The sequence below is a fragment of the Cavia porcellus genome, unplaced genomic scaffold, assembly GCF_034190915.1.
Source record: "Cavia porcellus strain 051 isolate PalLab524CR breed Dunkin Hartley unplaced genomic scaffold, mCavPor4.1 scaffold_37, whole genome shotgun sequence".
Classification (NCBI taxonomy): Eukaryota; Metazoa; Chordata; class Mammalia; order Rodentia; family Caviidae; genus Cavia; species Cavia porcellus.
In genome coordinates, this window is record NW_026947520.1 from 10,829,593 (window position 1) to 10,852,044 (window position 22,452).

The following is a 22,452-nucleotide window of genomic DNA, read 5'->3' on the forward strand; positions in this document are numbered from 1 at the left end:
CAGACATCCAGTTTTCAAACAAAACCCCAATAAATGAAAAGGTTAAGCACGGAGCTGCTCTGGCTGACTTTGGTGCCGTGAAGGCAGAGTAGACTGCTTTACTTGGTTCCCTTGCCACCGCTACAGAGCTAAAAGCTTCCGTGACATATTAGGAATGGGCTTTGAAAACACTCAATGGAGGGGACTTTGGGCATTCTCCTGTCTTAAAATTCTACTAATTGGAGGCAACCAAAGGAATATCAATTTGCAGTGAAGAGGACTGGAGCTTTCTTCTGGACTCTGCCTTCCCATACACCCTACTGGGGAATGAACCTGGAGCCTTCACATTAAGCTATATCCCCAGCTCTGCTTAGTTTTTATTTTTGAAACATGCTGGGCTTGAATTTGTAAATTTTTTTCCGGCTTTTTGAGACAGGGTTTCACTATGCATTTCAGGCTGGCCTTAAACTCATTTTGTAGCCCAGGCTGTCCTTGAACCCATGGCAACACTCCTGCCTCAGTTTTCAGACTGCTGGGATTATAGGCATATGCCACCACACCTAGCATGAATTTACAATGTTACTGCCTCAGCAGTGCTTGGATTAAGCACATGTGCCATCATGTCTGACTGGCCTCTGCCACTTCACACTGAGAAAGTGCCAGGAGAAAGCTCTCCAAGGGAGAAAGAACCATGTAGTCTGGCACACAGCCAATATTTCTTCTTGCAGGGAACTGGAAACATTTTTTTCTGGCTAGAGGTCAATGAAGGCTAGTAGTTTTGTGTGACCTGGTGTTGGTCCCCGCTTGACTCTCACTACCAGTTTTCCCTTCTCCAAAGCTCAGACCTAAACGTGCTCAAGCTTACCTAGCAAATTCTCTGGGCATCAGAGTAGATCAGACTCACGCATAAGGTAAATCATACAGGGCCAGGGATTTAACTCAGTGGCCAGTGGCATAAGTGCCTGCCTGGCAAGCGTGAGGTCATAAGTTCGATCCCCGGTACCGGAAAAAAAAAAAAAAAAACCAAAAAAACGGTAAATGATACAGGATTGAAGATGGGTCTGATTCATTTGTCACCACTGTGGATTGCATATGAAGAGGGCCATGCAGACACAGGGCTCAGAGGGTAGCAAGAAGGTTCCACGAAGGGACTTCACTAGTGTGTGATCACATTTTCACACTAGTGATTGTGAGGAATCCTTGAACTCACAAGACCTGCAAACTTAACCATCACTAGGCTTGAAAGAGCAAGGTAAGAGAGTTGCCACCTTCCAACAGGTGTTGCTCGAATAATTAGGTGAAGATATCATTTCAATGCCATAAAAATGAGGAAACTAACGAGACCACAAATGCAGAATGTGGGACCCCTGAGGGAAAGAACACACTGAATCATAAGGGTCTAGTGGCTGCCAAGTCACTTTATGGATGGATGGATGGATGGATGGTGGGTGGAGGTGTTGGGGGTTGAACCCAGGCCCTCCCAACAAGCACTCTAACACTCAGCAATACTTCCAATCCCTCGAGTCACTTTGAAGATTCATTCTGGGGCTACATAAACCACCTCTCTCTTTGAACTTTCCTGCCACCACTGAAAACTAACCCAGAGAAGGGCTTAACTACAACGGGTTCAGACAACTCCGAGCAAGCACCTTTCTGAGGCTAAAACCTTTCAGCTCCCAGATTACAGAACGTCCGTAAAATTTGCATGTCGGGACTTTGGGGCTAGCCGCTTGCCGTAGGGCGCTCATTGGCGCTCAGGTTACCGCCCCCTTCCTTCTCTCGCATTGAGGTTTCACGCACGTACGCACGCAGGCGCGTGTCCACGCCTCCCGCCTGGGCCCAGGGCGCAGGCGCGCGCACGCTCCCGGGGCCCGGTAGGCGGGGGATGGGGGGAGGAGGAGGGGGGAAAGGGTGGAGGCAGAGGTTCCCAGTGAGTGGAAGGCGGTAGGGCACGCAGAGCGACCGGAGCTGGCTGCCTGTCCAGTTCGCTTTGTATCCGGCCTCGGGCCGGTGGGAGGGTTCGGAACCACGTCAGCGCGACCTGCGAGTAGGGGTCGGACTGCCTAGACCCTGAGGTCGGCAAGCCCCCGACCTAGGCCCGGCGGAGATGTCCAGCTGCGGCGCTTGTACCTGCGGCGCGGCTGCCGCCCGGCTCATCACCATCTCGTTCGCCTCAGTGCCGAGAGGTAAAGAAAGGGTCTGTGCCGGGGCCCGCGGTGCGGGGGTGGAGATGGGAGACCGGCCGACTGGAGAGGGCACTGGACCCCGTCCCGTCCGACACCCGCACCTCCCCAGTGGGGTGGGGGCTCTCCTCGCCGCTGGAGCAGCAGATCGTCAAATTTGAGGGAAACACTGTGTTCTTGGCCCCCCGCGCGCTCGCAGGCCTCCCGAGTTTGGGGCCGGAATGTGGCCGCTTCGCGTAAACTCTTTAAAAAAGAGTCGCAAAGTGACTCCCGAGGCACTCACCCCGGCCCGACTTCCCTTGGGGTTGTCGGGGGCTCCGGGAGGGGCCGGACTGAGAGGTTGTCACTTTTGGGATCACTTCGCGGCACCCAGCTGAAGGTCCTGGACGCGCTCGACAATCGCGGTGTCGCTGTCATTATGCGGTCGTCAACACTGGGGGCGTAAACGGAGCTCGAAGGACTTCCCGGCAACTGGCAGACCTTCGAGGGGGTTCAGGGGGAGTGAACGAGGGGATTAGGGGAACTATGATTGGAATTGATTTGAAATACATACGTGTATCCTCAGTCACTTGCCGGCTTCCTTAGCTTGTCAGCTTTGATAGTTTTCCAAGTGTGGCTCTTGTTTACCTGCCTGTTTGTTTATCTGGAGCTGTGAAGGAATAGTAGGCACCCGACCCAAGAGATTCCGAAAAAGAAATCATTTTTCTCTTCCCAAATCTATGCAAATCGAGACTATGAGTCTAGATCCATTTTATTTATTTTTTATAGACAAGGTCTCACTGTGTAGTTGGCCTCGAGCTCCGGCAATCGTCCTGCCTCAGTCTCTGAAGTCTTGGGATTACAGGCTTTTGCCACCATACCCAGCTAGATCTTTTTGTAATCACTAACTTCCAAATTTGTTTTGGTTTATCAGTTTATGATCTTTGGATGGCTTTCCTAATCTTTTGGTTATAAAATCTTGATCATTTACTAAATAGGTCCTAATAGTTTATTTACTACACAGCAATGACATGGGACAATGTGGGCTGAACATTTTGTAAATTGATATGTAAAAGTAACATAATGAATGTGGCCAGAATATTTTGTTACACCTGGTAGAGTGCAGGGTCTAAAAAGATGTTCCAGTTCCAGAGATTTACTTTGTAAATGCTTGAACGCTGCAGATAGTTTTGAAGGTAAGATGGTTTTATTTGGGATACATTTGTTGAGCACCTACTGTGTGCCAAATCATTTGGTGATGGAGGTAGTGAATAAGACCTCATCCTCCTCTTTTTATCTGGAGGAGTAAACCAAATGAGTAGCATTTTTAAGGGCAATTAGAGTATTTGGATGTTTTTTGGGTAGGAAAGCCTTTGACAAATTTTTTGATATACTTGAGCTAAGAGCCGCTGAAAACTAGGAATCAGGAAATAAGTGGTTAATAATTTCAAATCAACCACTGTTTTCTTTTAAAAGTTAAATATATCTGTCGCGTGGATACATATGTAATTAAGTAAACCAAAACAAATTAATGGTTTATTATATACTTGTGTATCCATTAATAAAGTTTACCAGAGGTTTTCAGAAATACAGAGCTATTGTTTTCACCTTAAAGAAGTAAACTAAGCCTCAAATCTGAGACTCTACCCCATATAATACAATGTTTATTTAGTGGTACTGGGGATTGAACCGAGGACCTTTGCACTTTGAAATTTTTTAAATTTTAAGCTGGGCACAGTTGCATACACCTATAATCTCAGTACTCTGGAGGCTGAGGCTGGAGGATTCTGGCAAGTTGGAGGCCAGTCTACATAGGAAAACCCTTACTTAAAAGGAAAAAAAAAAAAAAAAAGAGAGAAAAGCTGGGACATGGTGGCATGTGACTATAATCTCAGCATTCTGAAGGTTGAGGCGGGAGGACTGCTATGAGTTCAAGGCCAGCCTGAATTACAGAGCAAAACTATCTCCAAACACAAATAAACAAACACAAAAGTTTTGACATGAAGTCTCACCAACTTCCCCCAGGCTGGTTTGAATGTATAATCCTGCTTTTCAGCTCTTGAATTTCGGGATTACAGGAATGTACCACCATGCCTGACTTAGTTTACTGTTCTTGAAAACATTTAGGAATTTCTCATCAAAATACTTTCAATTTTCTAACAAGATAGTGGGGGTATTATCAGAATAAGATTAAGAATTTAAGATTAGAAAAATTGATTTTTGAACTTCTTAAATAATTTCTGTGGACTTGTCTTACCTAGCTAGACTTTTTTTTTCCCTCGAAGTACTAGGAAAGGAACCCAGTGCCTCCCACATATTAGTCAAGTGCTGTACTGCCGAGTTATATCCCCAGCCTGTCATGCTAAACTTTAAAATTTAAATGACAGTTTGAAATTTATTTAGTAAATTTTCATGAGACCCTAGATGTTTTCTCTTCCTGATAGACTATATGTATCAAATGTGATGTGTTTTCATCAGTGTTTTCTTTTTATAAGTTTGAAAAATTGTTCATATCCAAACTGATGTGTGTGTGTGTATATATATATATATATATATATATATATTTTTTTTTTTTTTTTTTTTTTTTTTTTTTGCTTTTTCGTTTTTATCGGTACAGGGATCGAACTCACGACTGCCTGCTTTCAAGTCAGGTGCTTATGCTACTGAGCTAAATACTTTGCATATATGAGGTCACTTTGCATCCTGAAGCATACATTAAGGAATGCCTAATTGCATTATAAAGGTTCCGAATGACATGCTTAGTCTGAGTTTGGCTCTAAGAAGTGTGGATTTGCAAAGGTCCGTCTTTACTCCTTGTTCATTCAGAGGGTATTAGAAGAGTGTAGACATGTTAGCATCCGTAATTTTCATGATTTTTGATTTATGTCTACCTTAAAGACACTTAGGTTTTAACTTTCTCTCGTCAATATAATACAATTTACTGTGAATAAATGATAAAACATCTTTATTCCTGGCACTGTAAAACATTTCTTCCTTTTTTTTTTCTTGTTTTGTACAGTGCTGGAGATTGAACCTAGGACCTCAAGCATGCTAGCTAAGTGCTGTAAACCAAACTATACATTTCCAGCTTGTTTTACTTTATTCTGAGTCAGAATCTTGCTCCCTTGTCTACTCTTGAACTTGCAATCTTCTGCCGTTAACTTCCCAGTAGCTGGGATAACAGGCTTTTACCACTGGGGTGGCAGGCCCGCCCCCAACCTAGTCCACTACCCTCCTTTTTCTTTTTTTATACTGGGGATTGAACCCAGGGCCCTAACTCTTTTATACTTTTTATGTTGTAATAGAGATCTCACTAAGTTGATAAGTTCCCAGGGCTGGGCTTTAAAGTCCATTTCATCTGCCTAAGCCTGCTAGAGTGCTGGGATTGCTTCTACTTCATAATAGGCCTAAAATGGTCGTACAGTATATTTATTTTTAAAAGCAGCTGCTCTGAAACTCAGAGATGTTCTATGTGGCACATGTTTTATAAATAGTTTAACTTTTAACTGGCTTTTATCATTGCTGCCAGGTAGTCTTGCAAAATATATGGGAATAATTTATTTTGAAGGCTTTCAGAGGTTCTTCACCTAAGATTCACAGGCTCCTAAGGAAAGCGTGGATAGAATCCAAATATGCTCTGAACTAATCTTGAAGTGACTGACTGTAGCAATTCCTTCAATTATAAATGTAGGTAACAAATCACAGTAGCCTGAATGTGTCACCAGTTTTAAAGTCGCAGATAATTTCATATCACATTACAGTTTCTAATGTCTCAAAATAATGTTTATACTTTTCATTACTTTGAAATTATGGTAGTTATTAACAGAAATGTTAGCTCTTATTTTGTTAATAAAGGAACATTTTTTCCCCCCTTGTGCTAGGGACTGACTCAGGGCCTTGCACATTCTAGGCACTCACTCTTATCACTGAGTCACATCCCTAGCCCTGAAAATATTTTGATAACTACTTGAACATAATTGATTCCCCTTGTTATGTATTTCATTCTGTACTTCCTGAGACTGCCCGAGGGGTTCATGACACACAGAAAAAAAAAAAAATTTAAAACCCGTTTAGTTTGCTTTAGTGCTTTATATGTATTTTTTTTCCTGTCTTCTATCCTATACCCAATATTAAATCCACGGCTACTAAGCTGTATCCCAAACTTTTAATTTTTTTTAAAAATTTTTTTATTGGTACCAGGGATCGAACTCACGACTGCCTGCTTGCAACGCAGGTGCTTATGCCGCTGAGCTAAATCCCCAGCCCCAAACTTGTAATTTTTGATTTTTAAATTTTATTGTTTGTGGCACTGGAGAATGAACCTGGGACCTTCACAGTAAGCTACATCCTCAGCCGTTTTAAAATTTATTTATTTATTTATTTTGATGCAGGATCTCACTGAGTCTCTAAGTTCCCCACACTGGGCTCAAACTTGTAGTCCTCCTGCTGCTGCCTCTCAGAATGCTGGAATTACAGATTTGTCTCACCACTCTAGGCTCTTTTTTTTGGTTTTGAGACAGGGTCTCAGGTGCCCAAACTAGCCCTGAATTTGGAATCCTGCCTCCTAGCCTCCTCAGTAGCTCAAAAGGTGGGGGCCACTACGTCTGGCTTAAGGGCTTTATTTTTTCTTTGAAGATTTTATGACTGGTGAATAGTCATTTATTGTTTAGTGTGGTTGTTTTGAAGTTTGATTCCCCAGACTGGTAGCCATAGAGTCACTAGGAACTTGTTGGGATACATTCTTGGATGCCATCTTAGACCTTCTAATTCAGACCCCAGGAATAGTGCTACAAACTTTTAGGAGGAGCCGGGGATTTAGCTCAGTTGCATAAAGCAGCTGCCTGGCAAGCTTGAGGTTGTGAGTTCCATTCCAGGTATGAAAAAAAAAAAAAGAAAAAAAACCTTTAGGGGATTATGGTGCAAGCTCAAATTTGAGAACCATAGGTTTAGGAGTTCAGCATCCTGTTGATATCAGAGACTGCAGGATGTTAAAAGAGAACATCCTAGCCAGCAGAGACATTCGGATGTTTAATATGAATGGACAGGGAGCTAAGATGCTCCTTCTGCTGCTGCTGCTGCTGTTGCTGTTGTTTTGAGACAGAACAATTCAGGCTGGCCCTGAACTTTCCTCCTGCCTTAGCCTCCTGATGCAAGATTACAGGTATATGCTACCAGTCCCAATTCATGTAAGCTAAGCCTTTAAAAGAACAATAAATTTCCTCACGCAGCATGGAATGTAGTCCACTTTCTTCTAAGATCCTAAAGAGGAGTACAGTCGCTTCCTACTAAGATCCTAAATTTTTTTTTGTACAAGGAATTGAACTCACTATCTCAAGCTTGCCAAGCAGGCACTTATACTGCTGAGCTAAATCCTCAGCCTCCTAAATTTTGAGTAAATTATAATACAAATTAACCAGTTCCTTCTGAAATCTAAACAACTGAAAAAACTGAAGAGCCCGGAGTCCCCAATGGTCATTTTAAATCCACAGACACCTGGGTAGATGACCAGAACACCTGGATCCACCCCTTCCCAAGAATGTTCCTGTTTTAGAAGTCCTAGATATGCCAAGGTTAGTGATGTCATATACCTTTGCTATGTGTCCTGTTTCCCTATTGGGTCAATATTTGTGAAGCCACTGTACATGAGGTCTTATTGGTTGATTATAGTTTGACTCATCTTATACCCAAGCTTTGTTTTATAAATTACCTTCACCAATTACCTTGGTGGCTACCCACTTAAGACCTCTCTTGTCTCTCAGGAACTATGTCTCAGGAAATCTTTCCTACCCCCCCCCCCTTTTCCTTTTTTTTTTTTTTTTTTTTTTTTTTTTGAGACAGGGTCTCACAATGTAGTCCGGGTAGGCCTTGAACTCTATGTAGTCCAGGCTGGCCTCCTGCCTCAGCCTCCTGAGTGCTGGCATTACAGAGGGCTGGGATTACAAGTGTGTGCCACCACTGCTGACTACCTGTTCTGCTCTTACCTCTGTTGTCCCTTAAAATTCATTCTTCAGTTTCAAGGAACACAAACCCAGCACATCTGACATTTAACCAATTGAGAGTTTTATTTCTCCTATATCATCAGGTGGAGAGTTACATTTCTCCTGTATCAATGATTGTATGGTTGCATTAGTTTCATATATTATATGATGTTATTTAAGGAAGTAAGTTATTTAAAATATTAGTTTTCTTCCTATTCAAGTAGACTTTAAAGAGACTATGATTGTAATTTTAACTTCAAGGATAAATTTTGTTCTGAATATCTAAGTGAAAATTGCTTCATATAATGGTTGTTTATAATTATAGCTTTCTTTGTGAATACATTCGAATAGTTCAGTGAGAAAGTTATTTTATTGTTGCTGCTCCTCACAGGCTTTCTTTTCTTTTCTTTCCTCCCCACCCCCTTTTAGTGTTGGGGGTTAAATTTAAGGCTTTGGTTGTCTACTAGTGTGCTATATTCCCAGCTTTTTTTTTTTTTGTATTGGGAATCAAACTCATGACCTTACACTTGCCAGTAAAGTGCTGTGCCACTGGGCTATATTCCTGGAGCCTTCCAGCTTCTTTCATAGGCTTTAATATTTTACAGAAATTTTTCAAACCCAAAAATAGAACAATGAACCCCTACTACCAATCAAACACCATCAATAAGCTTTACTGTAGCATCTTTAGTTTCATTGCAAGTAACTGATTGCAAGCTTATTTTTTATATTGACATAGTATAAATGGGCATAGTGGCACATGCCTATAATCCCAGCACTTGGGAGGCTGAGGCAGGGGGATCTTTGGGAGTTTGAGACCAGCCCGGGCTACAATGTGAACTCAAGGTCAGCCCAAACTGCATAGTGTGAGAGCCTATCTCAAAAAGATCTCCCCTCCCATAGAAAATCATGTCATTTCCTTGGAAAAAAAAATTTTTTTTTGTCTTTTTCCTTTTTATCGGTGCCAGGGATCGAACTCACGACTGCCTGCTTGCAAGGCAGGCATTTAGGCTGCTGAGCTAAATCTCCAGTCCCGTCCTAGGAAAAATATTAACATTTGGCTTAAAATTAACATATACCTTAAATCTCATAGTAATGAGAACATCATGGCTATCATTTAATTTATAAAATGAAAATGTTATACTTAAGAAAATTTGAAATGTCTTTTGAAAACATTTATTTTGAAAATGTTACCTAAAGAAAAATATCAGGGTTTGTTTGTTTTTTGAGACAAAGTCTGCTGTGTAGTTCAGGCTAGCCTTGAGTTATTATATAGCACAGACTGGCCTAGAAATCTAAGTGACCTCCTACCTCAGCTGCCTGAGTGCTGGGATTATGTGCCTCCAAACCTGGCTTGTTTTTTAAAATTAACATTCAAATTTAGTGTTAACAAAATTTTTACATTCTGGATTAACGATTGATTTGTCGTAAATCCTTAGTCTTTTTGTTTTTGATGTAAATTTATTTGAGATGGGAGAATTTGGTTTCTCTTATTTGTATGTTGCCTGAAGTTAGTGGATTTATTTTTTACTTTGTAGAGCTAGAATGGGTGGCCTAGGGTGATAAGTAACTAAAGAAAGTAGTTGTTCTAACTGTGTACACAACTATGTCAGAAAATTGGAATTAATAAAACCCAGTTTTTGTGTATGTGTGTGTGTATTTAATTGAGAGGCATAGATTTATTTGCATTTGGGTATAGTGTATTTGACAGGGATGCTCAGGCAGGACAATGGGGACTTGAGGCCATCCTGGGCTACCTAGAGTTCAAGGCTGGCTCTTATCACAGCACGACTTTCACAGCACCCCTCCTCCAAGAGAGACCCTAACACGTACACAAATAAAACTTAAATCCTGAATTAAGAATGTTGCAGGGAATAAAATGAGAGAAAGCCACATTTTTTCCTTGAATTTATTTAAGCATTAAGTAACTTCCCCTCCCTTAGTTTTTAATTTATTATCTCCAGTAATAATATTATGTGTTATTATCTGGTATACTGCTAGAAAATCTTTGTTTCTTGGCACTTCGTTTTAATATGTTTATGTAAGCTTCTGCATAATACATGGTACTGAAATCTATACAATGTTGTTTAAGCTCTGGCCATTCAATCTTTTTGTGCAAAAGACCAGCTTGGGAAATGGTGCCCTGCCGTATCCAATATATCTCTTTTGCCATTGACTCTGATTAATCTAGAGGTTTTCTTTTTTTTTTTTTTTTTTAATTTTTATGAGTAAAAATCAGCAAATAGGTTTGATGCATCCAGTTCGGCCACATTTGTTTGGATGCTGTGTGTTTTTCTGTTGCAATGGCAGAGTGATTTTGGATTTGTGAATACATGGTCTGCAAAGCTAAAGATATTTCCTGTCCTGGTCCTTTATAGTAAAAGGTTGCCAATGCTTGACCTAGCAGGTAGATTAATTCAGGTATTAACACATCTATCATTTGAAAGTGTTAATGTCAAATATGGCAAAAAGTTAAAATCTTTGAAAGCAGGGTGGTAGTTATGTAGTAATTATTGAATTGTATTTCTTTTTTCTGTTAAGATTGAAGTATTTAAGGGGTCGAGGATTTAGCTCAGTGGCTCAAGAGCTTGTCTGGTTAAGTGCAAGGTTGTGAGTTTGATCCCTGGTACCAAAACAAACAAACAAACAAAACATTTAAGTATTTAATTTAAGTGTGTTTTAATGAACAATATATAACTTTGTTTTCTCTCCAATTTTTTGTTATTGTGGTACAATACACATAAAGTCTATTGTCTGAACCATTTTTAAATATATAATGTGGTGGTAAAGTACATTTACAGTGTTATGCAGCCATCATCACCATGTCCATGGTCCCTTCCACTTTTAGAACTGAAATCGTGTGCCTGTTTCTGGTAGTTGTACAATAACTCTTCATCCCTGCAGACCCCCAGCAGGTACCGTTCCACTTTGCCTATGTGATTTTTTTCTACTAAGTAACTCATATATGTGGAATAACACATGATTTATTTATTTATTTATTTTATCGTACCGGGGATCGAACTCATGACCGCCTGCTTGCAAGGCAGGTGCTTATGCCGCTGAGCTAAATCCTCAGCCCCTTACCACTTGATTTTTAAAAGAGCAGTTGAAATTTTATTTCCTTGTTACATGTTCCATGCCTATAACTGAAGAAAGAAGAGTTGTTATCATGTGTTTTGAAGAGAAAAGTATTGTCAGGTGTTTTCATTAGTAGAAAGCCAAACAATAATTAGGCATGATGACGCACATCTGTAATCCCAGCACTCTGGAGGCTGAGGCAGGAGGCATAAAAAGTTTGAGGCCAGCCTGGTTTGTATATCAAGTTCAGAGCCAGTCGGAACTACATAGTGAGATCCTGCCTCAAAAAAAAACAAATGAAACAAAGCACCTACTGGGTGTGGTGGTGTACAACAGTAGGAAGACCCCCTTGAGTTCAAGGCCAGCCTAGGCTACATAGTAAGACCCTGTCTCAAAAGAAAAAGAAAAGAAAAGGCCAATATAAATGGCCTCAACAGATGTGGCGCTGTTCTCACATTTTCAGAGAGCCACACATTGTTTAAGACCTGAGTGTCTTGCCTCACTTTGAAAGAAGACATACAGGAAATACTTATTTATCTGGAATCTTTCAGAGGGCCTGGCCTGGCTCCTTTTTGAGCAAACTTTGCCTCTGATGAGATCACTGTTTTCTCTTTCAGTGTGCCCTATTGCTATGAATGACAGGTGTTTTCAGCCTTTATACTCAAGGGATTTTTGTTTGTTTCCAGGGCTTGGTATTATAGCACATCAGCATTTGATGTGTAGACTAATACATTTTGCTTTATTTTCAGGTGTTTCTTGTGGTCGTGTTCATATACCAATTTTAGGAAGGCTTGGGACCTTTGAAACTCAGATTCTGCGCAGAGTTCCTCTTAGAACCTTTTCAGGCACACCAGCATACTTTGCCTCAAAGGATGGGACAAATAAAGACAGCTCTGGAGATGGAAATAAGGTAGTAGTTTTATCTTTTTTGGTACTTATATTCATGCTTGAATATCCTCTTTTTTCGTCTTTTTTTGTGGTACTGAGGATTTAGCCTAGGACCTTAAGGTGTAAGAGGCACTCTACTACTGAGCTATATCCTCAGCTCTGAGTTCTCTCCTTGAAACAATTACATATAATAAGCTGGGCGTGGTGGCTCTGGCCTGTGATCCCAGCGCTTGGGAGGTTGAGGCAGGAGGATCGTTGCCAGTTCGAGAACAACCTGGGCTACAAAGTGAGCTCAAGGCCAGCCTGAACTGCATAGAGAGACCCTGTCACAAAAAGACAAAAACAAACAAACAAACAAAAAAGTTACATGTAATAATAGTAGTACTGTATATCCTGTTGGCTTACCTGTTTTTGTAGGAAATACAAGATGTATAAGATCTGAAGAATTTTATTTTGTTTCGGGTTGAGCAATAAAATGATTTTTAAGTATTGTATTTAGAAAGCAGTAATTAAAAATTATAGCCAGGCATAGTGATACACACAGGTAATCTCAGCACGCGGGAGGCTGAGGCAGGGAGATTACTGTTGAGTTCAAGGCCAGTCTAAACTACATAGAAGAGTTGAAGACAAGCCTGAACTACATGGTGAAAGCTTGTCTCACCCCCCCCCCACTTTTTTGACACCCAAAGTAGTGATTAGTATCATTAAATAATCTGTGTAGAACGATTGAGTAAGGAATACCCATCATTTTTTCTTTTCCTACAATTCTTACAACTCATGATAGTATAAACCTTACTTCATCCTTTACCTAGAAGCCTAGGATTTGTGGTATTCCTTCATGTTGGGCTCCTGTGTAGCTAGCAAGTAGATGAGAAGTGTTTATATTAGGTCAGTGAATTACCAGATTTCTCTCAGCATATGATTTTGGTCAATACTTACATTCATATCATATGCTAGGCACTTTCATATTCATACTTAATCCTAATAGCAACTCTCAGAAGTAAGTGAAATTATTCCCATTTTATTTGTTTCGCTTTTTGAGACAGGTTCTCACTATAGTTTAGTATGACCTTAAACTCATGACAGACCTCCTGCCTGAGCCTACTGAGTGCTGGGATTATAGGCATGCACACCACACCAGATGGCTTTTCTTTTTTCTATTTTAAAGCTTAAAAAAAAAGTTATGTGTCAGAATACTAAGTCACTACTTGCTATGAAAATAACTCGAGTTAATTCCATTGAAAGGTAGTTTTATCTTTTTTTTTTTAGTAACTTTTTTTTTTTTTTTTTGGTACCGGTGATCGAACTCACAACTTTGTGTTTGCAAGGCAGGTGCTTATGCTGCTGAGCTAAATCCCTAGCCCCAAAAGGTAGTTTTTTTTAACTATAGTAACTTTTTTCCTAATATTTATCGAGCCATTAAGAGGAAGCTATTTATTAGAATGTTGGCATAGACCATGTAAAAGAGGACTATAGGTAAATGCATGTGTTTAATGGTGAGATATAAACTACATTAATAATTCCATTCTAGAAATTGTAAAAATTAAAAGATTAAGTACAAACTGTATTGTTTACACTTAAGCACCAAATTAAGTGGTTGCCTGAAACTAATAATTGATCCTCCTTTTTCTCTTCCGTAAATGCTAGAAATCAGTGAGCGAGGGGAGCAGTAAGAAATCAGGCTCTGGGAACTCTGGAAAAGGTGGAAACCAGCTCCGCTGTCCTAAATGTGGTGACCTGTGCACACACGTGGAGACCTTTGTGTGTAAGTTTTATTTATTCTGATGTTTGACCTTTCCCAGCTATTCTATAAGTCATTAAATATGTAGAAACATACAAGTTATATAAATCAGAGTAATTTTCTTCCTCAGCTTAAGTGATTTTCTAAATACTCAGCAGATACTAAAAATCCTCAGGACTGGTAATACTTTGCACTGTTGTGTAAGAGATAAATTAAAAGTATTTGCCTCTCTATTTTGCTTTAGTGTACTTATTTCAAATTTGGATTTTGAGAGTTTTAATGTGTGTAATCATTGGGTTGTAGTGAACTAAGACTTACTGTATATTTATTACATTCCTCAAATACTTACTGAGTATGCCGTATGACTAAAAGGACCGGTGATTCAAATGTTAAGATACTACTTGTTACTTACAAGAGGCAGTAAGCTCTCAATTCTAGGAAGGGTCTGATGAATATTAATGATTATTATTAACAGAAAAAAAGACACCAACAATTGTACTTTTGCTGTTTGTGTTAGTAACTGTCTAAAATACAAAGGTGCTATTGCAAATGCTTTTCTTTTAAGCATAAAATAAAAAAATATTGCCTACATGATTTAGAGTTTCATGGTCATGATCCAAAGGTAGATTGCATTATACCCCATGTCTGACCGGTTGTATAGGGCCATTGCAGGGGTGTCTTAAGACTTAGTTTCTGATGATTAGCTGGAGAAGATTCTCTGTATTCTAACCCTGATGTGGAAGGTTAGTTATAATTTCACATTTCGCATTAATATTTATTGGCCATCATATGAATGAATATTGTATGTGTAGCATGTTTTTATAGTTTCAGAATTTTAAAGGGGGGATCATTTCATAGCTGGAATATTACCAATCTTCATAGTTTCCCCTGATAGAAGAGTCAATTTGAATGAAGTTTAATTTGGATCACAACATAAAATGAAAGTGATAGAATTGTGTGATAAACTTTCTAAAGAAATTTAATGTAATATAAAATTCTAGAGCCTAAGGTATTTCTGTTTTTTTTTTTCTTCACATAGTTCAGGTTGACCTTAACTCATTATATATCTCAAGCTGGTCTCTAACTCACAGTGATCCTCAAGTGCTGTGATTCAGGAAGTGTGCCACCACACCTGACTGTGAGAATTTCTTAATATTTAAGTTGCGCATGTATTTTGATTCAGAGAAAGGTTCGACCTTTCCAGACCTAAAAGAATGGTTTCTTAAAGTAGAACAGGGAGGAATCTTTAGTTTAATAAATGCCAACATACATAATTTTACTCTTACAACCTTAGTTTTGTCAGGATTGGGGATTTCTCATTTTTAGAAGAAGCTGAGGCTTAGCAAAGTTCAAATGGTTCATTCACAGTCACATAGCAGTGAAGATTTCCTTTTCACAGGTTTCTACCCCATGCATTTCTACCAGCTAGAGGTTCTTCAGGAGTAAACTAGTTCCTTTTGGCGTAAACTTTTTTTTTTTTTTTTGTTATGCATTGTTTTCAAAACTTGCCAGGATGCTGGGCATGGTGGCACATGCTTTTAATCCCAGATACTTGACACGGAAGGATCACATGTTAAAGGCCAGCCCAGGCAATTTAGTGAGACTTTGTCACAAAACGAAAAAGTAAAAAGAGCAGGAAATAGCTTAGTAGCAGAGTATCCTTTAGGTTGATCTCTAGTACTATTGAAAAATACTGAATTGTATTAATCACTGCGTGTGAGTGATTATTAAACATAGTTTCTGATGAGTCTTCCTAGAGAGTAAGGTTGTATAGCTATGAGGAGGGAATCCTAGAACCTGTACTCAAGAGTTGCACGGAGAGTAGGAGCACTGCTTTATTGTAATCACTTTGAGGCTGAGGCTTGTTGTCTTTGGGAGTTCTAACTGGAGATAGCGACATGAAAGTACAAAATGTGGAAGAGAAGAGTAAAATAAAAGTACACACCTTGCGGGGCATGGGGGCACACACTTGTAATTCCAGTGCTCAGTAGCATGAGGCAGGAGTATTGCCGAGAGTTGGAGGCCGCCTGTGCTATGTAGCAAGACGCTGTCTTCAAAAAAGAAAAAACAAAAAAACTTACCTTACATAACTGAAGTAGTAAGTGTCTGTTGAGTAGCACATTGCCAGGCTCAGAACGTCCACAGATGAGTGTGACACTGGCCCTCTCTGGAGCTTTACTTGCGGGCCCCAGCAGTCCCCTGAGCCCTTCCTCTTGGTTTTGCTGACCCATAGTAAATGGCTCTCAGAATGTGTCCCTTGGAATGCTGAGGACATTCTGTGTGTACATATTAAAACTGGGGATATCCTATTGCTAAAAGGAGTGTTTGTGTTGCTTTTTTTTTGGGGGGGGGTACCAGGGATCGAACTCACGGCCATGTGTTTGCAAGGCAGGCGCTTATGCTGCTGAGCTAAATCCCTGGCCCTGTGTTGCTTTTTTAAAATCTTAAAAGTTACTTATTTTGTTTAAAACTACGCTTGGTAATTGTTCTGGTGGTGGTGGTTTTGTTTTTGTTTTGTCTTTGCTGTGTAGTCCCAGCTGGCCTTGAACTGATTATATATTGCAGGCTGCCCGTGAACTCTTGATCCTCCTATGGCATTTCAGGCTGTACCACCTCCTCCCTCTGGCTTCCTCTCACTGTGGAACCTTTTCATCAGCCCAAAAGAAACCTCATAGCCCTTGGCAGTCACTTCACTGTTTTCCCCACCTAGCCCTAACAGCTGTTAATCTAGTTTCTGTCTCTATGGATTTGCCTATTTTGGATATTTCCTATAGTAAGAGTGTATAATAAGTGGCATTTTTTTCTTTTTTCCCTTTTCTAAGATACTTACAAGTGTTACAAAATGTTGGGTTTCAGTGTGATTCATATTATTTTGATTATGTCTGTCTCTCCATGTTACCCTTTCTTACAACCCCTCCCTTCCTCCTTCCTCTTCTCCTTTATTCCTTCTTGTCTAATACTAGTCTTCCTTTTGTTTTGTTTTTGGGGGTCAGGTGTATGTAGGGGGTACTGAGTTTTGTGTCTAGGACTTTCACACTGGGTTATAGCCTCAGTTAAAAATTTTTTTCAATTTTTAAGATTGCACTTTATTTTAAAATTAGATGTTACATGCATATTGTGTAATGATCTAAAGCTGGAAAGGTCTTCCTGCTGCCTGATTTCAGCCCCCATTTTTTGCCACATATGTGCCCAGCAACTTCATTTAGAAAGAGGTCATTTACAAGAGTGGGAAGAAGCATGGGAGTGACCGGGGAAGCAGGGTTCTCAGTGCTGGCAATGCCTTTCTCTTGACAGAAGGTCATGGGTTTCTGCCCAGGGTCTTCTTCACCTGGCTGTCTCTGCTTTGAGAAGTCCTACTCTCAACTCTGGTCCTTGAGTGGGTGCCTCAGTTTCCAGGCTAGAGCACGGTGTGGCCAGTTCCCTCACCCCACTGGGTCTCTTTTCAGGGTGATGGCATCGAAGGGAAGAAAATCCGTCTTAGGTAGGAAGTGGTTTGTGGGTTTCTAAAATTCAATCCTACTCAACAAAATCGTTTTCTGCTTTGGTTCATTGATACTGACTTGCTCGGAAGTCTAAGCTGACCTCGAACTTGCCGTGTGCCTGCTCCAGCATCCTGAGTGCTGGGATCCCAGGCAGGTGCCACCTTAGCCCTTTTTAATCCTTTGCATTTTGAGACAGGATCTTATTAAGTTGCCCAAACTTGCGATTCTCCTGTATTAGCCTCTGATAATGCTAGAATTGCAAGTATGTTCTGCCACCCCCCAGCTTCCCTTCTGCTTTCATTTCTTCTGCTTAGATTCTACATATTAGGGAGAACATAAGGTATTTTTCTTTTTGAATCTCTGGTTTGTTTTGTTCAACATGTTTCTGCTGGTTGACTGTTTTGAGTAATGCTGCTGTGGACATTTGTGTTTAAGTTTCTATATGGACATAGGTTTCTACCTTGCTTAGGAATGAAAATTCTGGGTCATAAAATCTCTTTAGGTCTTACAGAGCTGCCAGACCATTTTCTATAGTACTTAGTACTATACAACCCAACAGCAGAAAAGCAGGGTTTCAGTTTCTCCTTGTTCTCTTTACCACTTACTTTTTACTCATGGTGGTTGTGAAATAACACCTCATTGTGTTTTTAATTTTCATTTCCCTGGTGATGATTAATGTTTGACATTTTTTTGGTGTGTTCATTAGCCATTTGTGTATATCTTTTTGGACAAAAGAGTTTATTTTTGTCTTGTTTAAGACAGGGTCTCACTGTGCAGTTCAGGCTGGCCTTGAGCTCACTTTTTTTTTTTTTTTTTTGTCTTTTTCTTTTTTTTATCGGTACTGGGGATTGAACTCACGACTGCCTGCTTGCAAGGCAGGCGCTTATGCCACTGAACTAAATCCCTAGCCCCTTGAGCTCACTTTTGTAGCCCAGGTTGGTCTTAAACTTGCAATGATCCTCATGCTTCTGCCTCTTGAGTGCTGGGATAGAAATGACTATTTAAATCCTTTTTCTCTCCATCACTTATTCATTCATTCATTCACTCATCCGTCCATCCATCTGTTTGATAGAATCAGATTATGTTGCCCAAGCTGGGAACTTTACTTTGTACCCTAGGCTACCCTGGAGCTCTGATTTTTCTACCTCAGTTTCGTAAGTGCTGGGGTTATGGGCACCTGCCATCACTTCAGCTCCTTTTGTCTATTTCTAAACTAGATTCTCTTTTTATGTGAAGGTGAAGAATTCTTTGTGTTTTCTGGATGTTTAGTTCATGATTTGCAAATGTTTTCTGTCTTGGGTACTTCTTTTCTTTCAAAGGTTGTATAGCAGGAGTCAGCAGACTTTTATTGTAAAATACCAAACAGTTAATATTTTTGGCCTTGTGGGCCATTTAGTTTCTGTTACAGCTGTTGTACTCTATAATTAAGTGCAAAAGCAGCCTTAGTGAATGAGTGTGTATGTCTGAGTTCCAGTAAAACTTGTTAGTTGTAGTGTAGTAATTATAGTATAGTTATATAGTGAGTTTTCAAAAATTACAGTACGTACTCTTAGCTTTTTTCCCCTCCCATACTGGGGATTGAACTTGGGGTCTTCATAGTGAGCTACATCTCCATTAGCCCTCCCTTCCAGTTTTATTTTTAATGTTTTATTTTGAGACAAATTCTTGCAAAGTTGGCCAGGCTAGGCTCCAATTTGTGATCTTCCTGCTTCAGCCTCCAAGCATACTCAGATTATAGCATTTGCCAACATTCCTAGCTCTTGTTAAGGAGAAATAATACTGCTTACTATTCTTTATGTATTTTTTGCCTATTTAAAAAAAAATAACTTGTCAAACATGAAGTCTCCTTTTGTTTAAAATAGAACCATTTTATGTATACATTTTTGGGATTTGCTGTACAGTGGTTTGGCGAATTTGTTTTTTACTTTGATATGGGTTCAGAATCACGGGGAACTTTCATTTAAACAGATATACTAGGCCTAGGTGGGGGTATAGCTCAGTGGTATTTGCCTGACATTCATGAGACTGTGCATTTGATCCGTAGCACCACAAAACACAGCAAAGCCAGTAAGAAAAATCTCCCAAAAAAGTTTTCTTTAAGGCAGTCTTTCTTATCTGTAGCATGTTATACAAGTGTGTTTCCTGGGAACAGTCTTACTGTATAAAAGATAGTGCCACACTTGTACTAAGTCTTTAAAAGAAAAAATATCCACTCATAATTGAGAAAACTTAGAATTCTGCCTCTTGTTTTTAGGAGTGAATAATACTCCTAATAATGCTTGTAATGCCTATAAATTTTTCTCAAAATTTGAATCCTCGAATTTGGGTATATGTTGCACATATTTCACTGTAAAATTGTACATACTGTGTTAAGCAAACCGTCAGCAGTAAACAAAGAGGGTATGGTAGGTTAGTATTTAATCGCATCCCCTTTGACCTAATTTCTTGAGAGAAATATTTTGTTTATAGGCTCTCAGGCCAGATTTTCCTGTCACACAGCTGGAACTGGATTGGAGACGTCTCTGCCCTTTAATCCTTTGCCCTGTTTACCATCTGTTGCAGTTGTAAATAAACTGGTGCCTCATTATAGAATAGAGGCATTCCTTATCTTTCCATTGATGGGAATGGTGATTATTTACTTGGGCTTGTGCTGAGGGTTCATGGAATGGCTTGAGGCTTCTCTTTTTTTGTTTTTTTTTGAGACATCTTGCTATGTAGTGCAGGCTGGTCTTGAACTAGCTATTTATCCTAGCTTGACTTGAACCTCTATTCCTCCTGCCTTATCCTCTTGAGTGCTGGATTACAAGCATCACCACTACACTTGGATGGTAGACAAACATTTATAGTTGATCAGTGGTTAGAACACATGTACGAGCCCACTATAGTTTAAAGTGTACTGCTAGAATTTGGCTACAGGAATTTTTTTCTGTTTTTTTTGTTTTGTTTTGACATGGGTTTTCATTTTGTAGTCCAGGTTTGGTAAAAATGCTCATATATGAGAGAACCTAAAGAATATGCTTTTAGGGATTATGCTTCCCTTTTCAGGGAATATGCTTCTTCAGGGATTAAAACAGATTTAGGTCTCTCAATTTTCTTATATGTTTGAAAGTTTTCATAGTAAGATGTTGGAAAATGAGTTAATCTACTTGTACTTTTTTCATGGTTTATGCAAGTATTCCTATAAAAGATTTTTAGATATTTTCAAAATGTTTTTTAAAAAACTTATCTTCAAGCCAGGTGCAGTGGTGTATACCTATAGTCCCAGCACTCAGGTGGCTGAAGCAGGAGAATCCTTGCAAATTCAAGACCAGCCTGGACTAGGGAGCTCAAGGCCAGCCTGAACTGCATCAAAGCCAGCTTGAACTGCATAGTGAGACCCTGTCTCAAAAAGACAAAACAAAACAAAACAAAAAAATATCTTCAGTGGATGAAAGAATCTCAGTCAGTCTTAATGAAGTATGTCATAAAATGAAAGGAAACCTAACTTGATGTGGTGGACCATGGGGGAATCCCAGAGCTCAGGAGACTGAGGCAGGAGCATCCCTGAGTTTGAGACCAGTTTGCTAAAAACAAAGGAAAAAGGAAAGGAAAGGAAGAAAGAAAGAAAAAAGCCTATAGAAATAAACAGGTAGTTTATTGAGTGGATCTATCTTTGTAATATATTTAGTGTGTAAACCAGGCCATTTTCATGGTTCATAGAGTGAATTGCAAACCTTTTATGTTAATGTATAACTTTTCACTTATGGTGAGTCTTCAAGTTTATAAACATCATTGGAATTTTCTTTATTATCCTCTGCTGACCTCTGTTTTCCTTTTCAGCATCTACCCGTTTTGTCAAGTGTGAAAAATGCCATCACTTTTTTGTTGTGCTATCTGAAGCTGACTCAAAGAAAAGCATAGTCAAGGAGCCTGAATCAGCAGCAGAAGCTATAAAGTTGGCATTCCAGCAAAAACCACCTCCTCCTCCCAAAAAGGTACAGGCCTCAGCTCAGTCTCACAGCTGTTCTGTCTTGAAAACCCTCCTTTGCTTCCCTACCATGAGTATCTAATACTTTTACTAATAAATATTGTAAGTTAATACACTACTATATATCTGAAAAAATGTTAATGATATTTCATACGTTGCTTTCCCCTTGTCAAAATTATTATATTTAGTATCAGTGGAATGTAGTTGGATTTTGTGGTTGGTGGTGGTGGTGGTGGGTGTAGTGGTATGGGGGATGAAATCTAGCCATATCCCCAGCCCATTTTTTGTTTTGAGATAGTATTCCACCAGGCTACTCAGCATTTGTGATCTTCCTGCCTCAGCCTCCCTCAGTGCAGGTATTACAGGAGTCTCCTAGCATGTCTGGGTAGTTGGGTGATTATTAAAATAGTATTAGTACCAAGTTAATTTGAAATACTACTCTTGTATAGTTCAGCTGTTGACTTTTGTTTGGGGCCCTAAAGAGCATCAGCCTGCAACAATCACCCTTAAATTAATCTACTTTATGGTAAAACAGTTCTGAGCTTTAACGTATTAGCAAGTGTTTTTTGGACAGGCTCAGCATGCTAAAGCGGGTACCGTGTGTCGCTGTGGCTCTTTTGGGGCGTCCGCCATGCATTTCAGGCAGTGTGTGCTGTGGTCCTGTGAAATCTGGCAGAGAACGCACCCTGGCTCCTTGGCGTGTGGTCAGCACATTTGGAGCCAGAAGCGCTTACCTCCTGGATGTGTCTCAGATGCTGCTCACGGAATTATTTCCCACTTCATGCTTCAGTGTATCTTCCTTCTGGTTCTGTGCTTAGATAACAGGGCTTTTGTCTCTGTCTACATGTGCTGTGGCAGGTTTGATAATTTATAGGCATAACCTGTGAGGAATGAATGAGATTTGAAAAAGCCATAATAAATTGTTCAACAACTGAAAGAATTTGTCATGTAAAAATAATGTAATAGAAAATACAGCAATTTTTTTTTCAATTTTTTTTTAAAATCCATTTTATTGAAAGATAGAAAAAAAAGAAATAAAGATACAGATTTAAAAATATATATGGTAATTAGACATCTGTATAAAGTTTTAGACATAAAAGATAAAAAGATATTTGTATAAAAGACAGATTCTTTTCAGGTGTTGGTACGTATTAAAGTTTTTTTTCCCTAGTGGTACTTA

The 22,452-nt window shown here is 39.7% G+C and overlaps 1 protein-coding gene across 1 annotated transcript in view; it reads left to right on the plus strand.

Annotated features, from left to right (window-relative positions):
* Positions 1–1,875: 1,875 nt before the first annotated feature.
* The window catches only part of Clpx (caseinolytic mitochondrial matrix peptidase chaperone subunit X), a 39,769-nt gene continuing 19,192 nt past the window's right edge, over positions 1,876–22,452 (plus strand). The window contains exons 1-4 of the mRNA XM_003463486.5: positions 1,876–2,165; positions 11,944–12,104; positions 13,730–13,847; positions 21,125–21,279. Of these exons, the coding sequence (XP_003463534.2) occupies positions 2,087–2,165; positions 11,944–12,104; positions 13,730–13,847; positions 21,125–21,279 (513 nt within the window). The 5' untranslated portion in view covers positions 1,876–2,086. The remainder of the gene's footprint in view (positions 2,166–11,943; positions 12,105–13,729; positions 13,848–21,124; positions 21,280–22,452) is intronic.